Source organism: Loxodonta africana, chromosome 7 (genome assembly GCF_030014295.1).
Source record: "Loxodonta africana isolate mLoxAfr1 chromosome 7, mLoxAfr1.hap2, whole genome shotgun sequence".
In the NCBI taxonomy this organism is placed as follows: Eukaryota; Metazoa; Chordata; class Mammalia; order Proboscidea; family Elephantidae; genus Loxodonta; species Loxodonta africana.
The window spans coordinates 31819176-31829311 of record NC_087348.1 but is presented as its reverse complement, the minus strand read 5'-3'; the positions used below and the strand labels follow the sequence as shown (position 1 = coordinate 31829311).

At 35.1% G+C, this 10136-nt stretch overlaps 1 protein-coding gene across 1 annotated transcript; it reads left to right on the top strand.

Moving 5' to 3' along the window:
• The first annotated feature begins 8089 nt into the window (after window positions 1-8089).
• Window positions 8090-9433, top strand: LOC135232112 (olfactory receptor 8K3-like). The gene has a single exon (XM_064289414.1). It carries the CDS (start codon window positions 8486-8488, stop codon window positions 9431-9433), a length of 948 nt encoding a protein of 315 aa, XP_064145484.1. The 5' UTR covers window positions 8090-8485.
• Window positions 9434-10136: the final 703 nt, after the last annotated feature.

The window sequence follows — 10136 nt, the reverse complement described above, 5'->3', positions numbered from 1 at the left end:
CCTGGGCGGTTAATTCTGATTAAAACAAGGTTCACTGGGGTGGGTTGGTTCGAGTACTCAGTTATATGAATTTGCTCAAATGTCTGCTTTCTAAACCTTGAAATCCCTCTCTTTCATCATCAGTGCCTTTACTTTCATATATGAGCCCTTAGAGTCCATATACTTTATCATTTTTATTATTACTATATTGTAATATTAGTATAAACAAAACTATATTCAACAGGATCAGCTTAGGATCTGGTTTTGTCCAAAGTAGCCAATTTTGCCTGTATCAGTGGGTATATAAGTTAAGACAGATTTATTGAGATCAGCCACAGAAGTTTCCAGGTTTTTTCATTTTGTCTCTACCAGACAGATATCACTTCCTAAATCCGTGCTTTTATCTCATAGGTTGTTATCCTTATCTCTCTCAAAAACAATAATTACTCTTGTTTAGAAGTGATTTTCTAATTGTTTCTGTACCCTTGCATAAGAAGTCTATTGTATGCTGAGTTATGTTTGTTGCCTTGGTTTTGTTTGGCTGGATTTTCTTAAATTTGAATAATATGAGCCTGTATTTTGATCAGGATCTATTGTCTGAATTCATCATTTTGATTATCCTGCTTGAAAGAAGCATAAGGAGATAACCCACGGTTTGGACTATGCTGTGTTTCTAGTGGGTGAGCTGTGATATGTAGCATTTTTTACATTTGTCATGATTTCTGGACATAGTTGCTCCATATTCTCTCCTAATTTTGCATTTTTATTTTCTTATTCTTTTAATATTAAAAAAAAATGTAATGAGAAAAAAATTAAATTTTAGATACACTAAGGTTGTCTTTAAAAAAGACTCCAGTCTGAGTTTTAGGATAGGACCCTGCAGGGTGGGTTATGATATTTTTCCATATATGTAGAGACTAGAAAACATGCGAGAAAAATATCATATATAAAGAGAATATCAAAATGGAAATTTAAGACACACCCCATTCTCATCATTTCAAGTGGTTTGATTGGAAAATTTTATGAAGTATTTAGGGAAAAAGAATTAGCCAATTCTACACAAATTTTTTTTAGAGAACTGAAGAGAAGGGTATATTTACATTTCCTTTATGAGGATAGGTTAAACCGATATCAAAGGCAGACAAAGACATTAAAAGAAAGCAACAGAGCACATATGTGAAGAATCTAAAGAAAAATTTAAGAAATTGTGTCTGGCAATATGTAAAGCCAATAGTACACTTAATTTGGTGTGCCCCAGGAATGCATGGATAGTTTCCCATCTAAAAAAATCAATTAATGACATTCATCATAATAACAAATAAAATGGCAAACAATGCCATATAAATAGATGTAGAGAAATGTTTTAAAAGGCTTAATAGATATGATAAAACTTAGACCAAATTAATATTAAAATAGAGCTTTCTCAAACTGAAAGAGGACATCCATGAACAGCCCACAGTTACCATCACACATGGTGTGAAAGATTAAATACATTCAGTAAGACCAGGAAAAAAAACAAGTAAATCCCCTCTTACCAAATCTATTCCACATTTCAGGGGATGTTCGAGCCACCCAGATCTTTAATAACTTTCCCACCAGATCTCCATAATATATACAGAGATAGGACTCAAAACTTAAAAATAATATCAATGATAAAATAAAAAAAAGAAAAACAAAACAGTCCACAAAAATGATCATAAAAACAAAAATTCATTTATTCATAGGACTTATTCTGCTGGCAAATAAGCACATTAAAAATGTTCAGTTCATCACTTATCTATGAACTTGAAGTTAAAACATTGATGACATAACTATACATCTATTAGAATATTAGCTGTTTAGAAATTATGTGAGGGAAATGGAACATTCATAAACTGCCAGTGGAAAATTAAAATCATGAAAATACTTACAAAAATAATTTAAGCATCAGGGTCTCAAAAAGCTGAACATAATTTTACCCTAAAATTTAACCAATTTACTCATATCTACCCAAGTGAAAAGACAGCATTTATCACTATAAATACATGTGTACAAATGTCCATAACAGGGTTATCTGTAATACTCAAAAACTAGAATCAACACGAATGTTCATCTACTTGAGAATGGATGAATAAATTGTGGTATTTCCAACAAGTTAATACCACTCTGCAATAAAAACTACTGAATTATTGGTACATGCAAATATATGGATGAAAAATACAAATGGATACATCGGACTTTGTCAGAATTAAAACATCCCAGATTTACACATTTATCCCACAGAAATGAAAACTTATGTTCATACAAAAATCCTTACACAAATGTTGAAAGAAACATTACTTATAATAGATAAAACCAGTAACAACCCAAAACGTCCTTCTATGGGTAAATGGGTACTTAAACTGTACTTTTTTTTTTTTTTAATCCATATATGAAGTAATGCTCAGCAATAAAAAAAGAACAAATTATTGATGCACGCAACAGCATGAATGGACCTCATTAGAATCGTGTGAAGTGAAAAGTCAATCACCAAAGGTGGTTGTTGTTACCTGCCATTGAGTGATTCCAACTCATGGTCACGTTCTGTAAAACAGAAGAAAACATTGCCTGGCCCTGTCCTAGCCTCACAGTCATCAGTATGTCCGAGTACATTGGTGCAGTCACTGTGTCAATCCAGCTTATGGAGGGCTTCCCCCATTCTCGTTGGCCCTCTCGTTCTCCAAATATGCTGTCCTCCTCCAGAAACTTGTTTACCTGAAGCGGTAAAGTCAGACAATGTTCTGTTGGAGGCAACAAAATATGTACCATTCAAGAATTTTTGTTTTGTTAGATGTCATCCGGTTGGTTGAAAATCATAGCAACGTATAGGACAGAACAGAAATGTCCCATAGAGTTGCTTAGGCTGTAATCTTCATGGGTGCAGATGGCCAGGTCTTTTCTCCCTCGAAAGGCTAGTGGGTTCAAACAGCCAACTTTTCAGTTAGCAATGAGTTTTATAAATAAGTAAATATATGTATATATGTATATATATATATATATATTTATAAACTTTAGGAAACCCTGGTGGCTTAGTGGTTAAGTCCTACAGCAGCTAATCAAAGGGTAGGCAGTTCAAATCCGACAAGCACTCCTTGGAAACTCTATAGGGCAGTTCTATTCTGTCTTATAGGGTCGCTATGAATTGGAATCGACTTGATGGCCCTGGGTTTTTTGTGTTTTATTTATATATAAACCCAATGTCCATCGAGTCGATTCCAACTCATAGCGACCCAGTAGGACAGAGTAGAACTGCCCCATGAGTTTCCAAGGAGCACCTGGCGTATTTGAACTGCCAACACTTTGGTTAGCAGCCGTAGTACTTAACAACTATGCCACCAGGGTTTCCTATATATATATAAAACCAAACAAAATCCAAAGCTGTCCAGTTGAACCTGACTCATAATAACCCTATAGGACAAAGTAGAACTCCCCCACAGGGCTTCCAAGAGGCACCTGGTGGATTTGAACTGCCGATCTTTTGGTTAACAGCAAGACTGTTAGCCACTGCATCACATACATATCATTATATAGGAGGAATAAGCAAAAAAAAAAAAAAAAAAAAAGGTGACAAATGGATGCAATGACAAAATGCAGCAAAAATATTTATTGCACAGTAAGTATATATTCATAATGAAACATTATGCAAACTATCACACTTTACGACAGTGTGTTGATACGTTAGAACATTATATCAAGCACAGCAGAACATGCCTTAAGGTGAGAAAAAAGTTTTGGAATGAGGATTGGACAGAATGAAAAAACATAAAAGATAGAAATGTAATGATGGAAACTAAAACAAACAAGCAAAAAACATAAACACATGACGGCAATTGACTAGGAAATGAGAAGCAAAGGTAACATTTGTGTTTATGAGGTGAAAAAGGAAAAAAGAAAGACCTTGAAAATAGCAGTAACAGCAACAATAAGAAAAACGACAGGAAATGAGGAAGTGATACCTCACATGTGCACAATGCGTTACTTTTATTCCATTTAAATCTTTTAAATAATGCAGTAAGAAAGTGTTTAAGCACAACTTCATTTTGTCATCCATTTGGAGAGGCCACTGTAGAAATGGGGAATATTGACAGTTCTGTTTTACAGATAGAGAATATTAATCCAGATTCCCGTGTGGTAAAATGAATGTTAACAAAGTAAAATGCAAGACCATATGAAATAGATAAACATAGACCTGCATAAAAAAAAAAAAAATACACACTATTAAAATAAAAATTTGGTCACCAGTGAATACAAAATGTCCTGGACAGTTAACCAACCACTCCAGGTATTTTGTTAAGCTTTCATATACTTCAGGAACAGTCACTAAATTGCCTATCATCTCCTCAGGGAGAACCTCCAAGGGTAAAAAAAATTCATAAATTCTTCTTACTCTGCCATGTTAGGAAACACTTGGGGGAGTCAAGACAGAGGCTTCATTGCAGGTAAAAAGACAGACTTTTTCCATTTTTTACCAAAACCTGAAATGTTTCAGTGACATTTGCCAGGTCCCACCTTTATTCAACGGCAAAATCATTGCAAAATATTAGGATTTCTGAGTCAGTTCTGTGTGCATTCTACTTTTCAATAGTGCCCGAGACTAGGATCTCTCTCCTTTTTTTTTTTTTTAACATCATTATTATTTTTTTCAAACAGTCACTCTTTGTTTCAGAGGCTAAATGCTCATAAGCATATTTGAAGTCTCATCATTATGTCTAAATGATATTTTTACTTTATATAAGTAACTATATGAATAAAAAAGTAACAGGAAAAAAAAAAAAGTCCTGGAGTCAATTTTGCCTCATAGCTACCCCGTGTGCATCAGAGAACTGTGGTCCATAGTTTTTCAATGGCTGTGAACTTTCAGAAGTAGATCTTTCTTTCTTCCAAGGTGCCTCTGAGTAGATTCTATCCCCTCAACCTTTCAGTTCGTAGCTGAGTGTTTAACTGTTTGCACCACCCAGGTGGCCTAATTATGTGAATAATAGAGCTCAAATATGAAAGTAAAGGAAGCATATGCAGTATTAAAACTACTGTAGCAGAATTATGAAGCTACAGTATTCAGTCTCCAATGTTGATGTCCTTTCAAATCCTTAGTTATAAGCTGGCTCTACTCTTAAGTGTAATTTGACATGTAATGCATATTTAAATAACTATATAAATGTATATTTTTGCTAACCTTTTGATGAGGAAATAAATTTCCATCTCACAACTCATGTTGAGATATGAAAAGCAATTTTTAAGAGTTTGGGAAACTTTTAAGTACCCAGTTTTATGATGGTTGCGTAATATATACCATATTCTTCAATTCCCAGTAGAATCTGGCAGAAATAATATATAATTTTCTCAAGGAATATAGCTTTATAAAAGGAGAATGAGATATTCAACAAAGATAGTAAACTATGGAAAAATAACTTGGTGCTCTCCATGGAACTCCAAAGCTATTGAGAGGAAGTCCTCTTCTCTTCCCTTACCGTACAGGAAAAGCAGTACTTAGAAATACAAGTACTTTTTTTCTTCAGCCTTGCATCATTGCAACTAAACAAGATTTACTTTGCTTTTATTGCATTCATTGATGATACTTGATCTCCCAATTGTAATATCTACTGATACCCAATTCCGGACTTCTTTAAAAAAAAAAAAAAATTATTGTGTTCTAGGTGAAAGTTTACATAGCAAATTAATTTTCCAATAAAAACTTCATGCACAAAATGTGTCAGCACTCTCCTCGTTTCCTTCCTGGCTTCTCTGTGTCCATTAGTCAGGTTTCCCTCTCCCTCCCCGCCTTCTTGCCCTTCTGGTCTCCTATAGTTGGTAGTTGTAAGGGGCACATTCTTCACAGATTTTATTGTTTAATTTAATAGCCCCATCTGTGATTGTGCTCAAAGGTGGCCCTAGCAGTGTCTATAGTTTCACATTAGAATATTGTCTTAGGACAATTGTCTCAGGGGTTTCTCCAGCCTCTTTCAAACCAGTAAATCTTTTTTTTTTTTTTTAATTTGAATTTTGTAGTACATTTTTTTCCCATTCTGCCCCAGACCTTGTATTGTGATCCTCATCAGAGTGGTCTGTAGTCATAGCCAGGCACCATCTAGTTCTTCTGGTCTCAGGTTAGAGGAAGCTGTGGTTCATGTGGGCCATATGTCCTTTGGTCTAATTGCTTGCTTAAGTCGTTTTTTTTTTTTCTTCATTCTCCTTTGTTCTAGGAGGAAAGAGGCCAATAGTTTCTTTTCTGACATAAGCAATGTGTGTGTTTAGGGTCACAACCTTCTAAGTAATGTTTTATATGAGATAGTGTATTTCTCCTGTTACCATTTTATTATTTAATATGATATAATTGTATTTTTCTATTGCTTGATTATTTCTAACTCAGAGGCTGCCGGTCCTGCTATTTTCATTGTAAGTAATATCATTTCAAACCATTAATTCTTTTACCTTAAACTGCCATCCTCATCCTTCTCTGGCATTTTTTTTTTAAATCTGTCATATACTAGGGATATGTATTATTCATTTTAACTTAAATATGTTTGTATGAATTATGTACTATATAATAGTTTAAGCCAGATTATTTCTTTATCCAAATGGAATTTTTTAATGAAATTTCATTGTATAAAATCAATGACATGGACCTCTCTTTCTCCCAATTTGTTCAAATTTCCTCCCACTATCTTTTTATCTTAGGTACTTCGATGACAAAATATATCTGATTTGTTACAAACAACTTAGTGTATGTTAGTTATGAAGAAGCTGCTCCTAGGGCAGGAGGTATTTTAAGTAAATGTATATTCAAAGGTACAGCTGTTAAGGTGATCCTGACTCAACAGTGACCCCACAGGTTTTCTAAGGCTGTAAATAACCATGGAAGCAGACTGCCACATCTTTCTCCCAGGGAGCCACTGGTGGTTTCGAACTGCAGAGCTTTAGGTAAGCAGTCCATCAGCTTATATTAAAATGTATTAAGTAAAGTAGAAGATGTATAATCCAAAAGCTTGGCACACTGATGGTCCAATTTTAGTCACGGAGTTGAAAATGGGGGAGAGAACAGCTGGGGTCAGTTACATGGATAACACACTACTCAATATACTCATCATCATAACCCTGACGTAGAAGCTAGGTCAACTAGAATGATTCGTGTATACATATTTAAAGAAAAGTCCTTTCATATAAATTATTGTCATTATTTTAAAAACAACAACACTCCTTGATTTTTGAGACTTTTATCGCGATACCTTAAATGCATTGAAACATTTAATCCTCATTTACTTTTCCAATGATCTTCAAGGGAAGTGTTCATTTTGCAGGTGTGAATAAAGAAATAACCCACAAATGGAGATACAACAGGGACTGTATCTGCATGGGCCTTCCACCTGGAATATTTCCCCGTATAAAGACAGATAACGCCCACCATGATCGATTAGATTTTCCTTGTTAATCTTGTGTTCAATACCTGCCAAGTGTATTGTTTCAGTCTTTACCATCCGTGGCACAAGGACTTTTACAGGACCTGTTTTGAAGTATGGCATATTAAATGTTTCCATGTATTTTGAGAATTTGCACTTTAAAATTTTTATAATGAAATTGGCATTTGTAGTATAAGTTCATAAATGTCATTCTATAAATGAAAAAAAGAGAAAGTTTAGTAATCATCCATCTACCTACCACTTAAAACTTTTAACTTTTTTTATTTTTGTTTCATATATTTATATGCATTCAAAAAACCAAACCTGTTGCCATCAAGTTGATTCTGACACATAGAGACACTAGAGGACAGAAGAGAACTGCCTCATAGGTTTTGCAAGGAGAGGCTGGCAGATTCAAAGAGCCGATTTTTGGGTTATCAGCCAAGCTCTTATCTGCTGCTCCACAAGGAATCCCAGCTCTGTACATGCATATGTGTGTATAAATATATATGTATTATGTATATGTATATGTGCATGTATATGTATGCCTGAATGTATTGTGTGTGTATATATATATATACATATATGCACATCTACATGTACACGTACACGTACACCTATGTCTTTATCTGTGTCTATCTCTATTACTGTGTTGACTACAGGGTTTCTCAACTCTGCCATGGTGACAGTTTGGACTGGAAATTTTCTTATTGTGTGGAGTTACCCTGTATATAGTAGAATGTTGAGTAACACCCCAGGCTTCCATTAGATATGAATAGTACCCTTCTCCTAGTTGTGACATCCAAAATGTCTCAGACATTGACAAATGTTCTTTGGGAACAAATTTTATCCAATTGATAACAAGTTAGATTTCTCTTTCTTTCCCTCTTTCCTTCTCTCTCTCTATCTTCATGTGTCTATGCTTTATTTTTGGGAGGCGGGTTTAATTTCAAATAACTCTATTGGACAGTTTGGATTTATCTTATTCATTTAGCATATTGCCTTTGTATACCAAAAATCTACCAACGGTGCTACATAAAACCTATTGACTATGCTGTTGTCTCTATCCAGAATAGGTTTGCTGACAGACCAAGATGGACAAATACAATCTAACAGTGCTGAATGAGTTCATTCTGTTGGGAATCACAGACCGCCCTGAGCTGCAGGCTCCATTGTTCGGGCTGTTCCTCATCATCTACATGATCTCAGTGGTGGGCAACTTGGGCATCATCATCCTCACCAAGATGGACTCCAAGCTACAAACGCCCATGTATTTTTTTCTCAGACATCTGGCTATCAGTGATTTTGGTTATTCAACAGCTGTGGGACCAAAAATGCTAGTCAATTTTGTTGTAGATGAAAATACAATCTCCTATTATTTTTGTGCTTTACAGCTCACTGTCATTGTTTTGTTCATAAGTGGTGAACTTTTCATTCTGTCGGCAATGTCCTATGACCGTTATGTAGCCATCTGTAACCCTCTGCTCTACACAGTCATCATGTCACAAAGGGTGTGTTGGATGCTGGTGGCAATCCTGTATTTTTATTGCACATTTGTTTCTCTTCTTATCACCATAAAGATTTTAAATTTATCCTTCTGTGGCTGCAATGTCATCAGTCATTTCTACTGTGACACTAATCCCTTGTTATCTTTACTCTGCTCAAACACACATGAAATTCAATTGATCATTTTCATCTTAGCATCTCTTGATTTGATTACATCCCTTTTAATAGTTCTTGTTTCATATCTGCTCATTTTTGTAGCCATTCTCAGGATGCACTCTGCTGTGAGCAGGCACAAGGCCTTCTCTACCTGTGGATCCCACCTGATGGTAGTGGTACTGTTCTATGGGACTTTAGTCTTTATGTACATGCAGCCCAACTCCAGTCATTCTTTTGATGCTGATAAAGTGGCTTCCATATTTTACACTCTTGTTATCCCCATGTTGAATCCCTTGATATATAGCTTGAGGAACAAAGATGTAAAATATGCCTTACATAGAACATGGAAAAAAATATGCAACGTCTTTTCTATAGTTTGATTCATTATATGGTTTCTATGAAATACATGATGGGTTTTAAACCTTGTCTGTGTGCCTCTGTAGGGTTTAGCAAGCACACATATATTCCACATATATTTATAAATATCTTATGTGTCAGTCACTCTTTTAAATGCATTGATGAACAAAACAGTATAAACCTTTGCCTCCCTTGAAGTTAAGAGATAGAATACAAATATAATAAGTGAATTTTATCATAGAGAAAAATGTGTTGGGGCCCTGGTGGTGCATTGAGTAAAGTGCTTGGATGCTAAATGAAAGGTCTGTGATTCAAACCCACCAGTCAATCCCTGAGAGAAATAATCAGCTTTCATAAAGATTTATAGCCTTGGAAACCTTATTATGAGTGAGAATCTCCTGAACAACAGTGCATTTGGGTTTTTTGAGAATGTGATAAAAAATAAAATACTTTCCCATTGAGTTGATTCTGACTGATAGGAACCCTATAGGACAGAGTAGAACTGCTTCATAGATTTTCCAAGGAGAGGCTGGTGGATTTGAACTGCTGACCTTTTGGTTAGCAGCCAAGCTCTGGCCCAGTCCGCTACCATAGCTTCAGGAGAATGTGTTGGGAACCATGAAATCAGCAAAGAGAGTGGATAGCTGAGTGGTAGTGGGAAAAGGTACTAGGTACAAGAGTACAGTTAATGATTCTGGTGTTTATTTCAAATATTAGAATAAACTT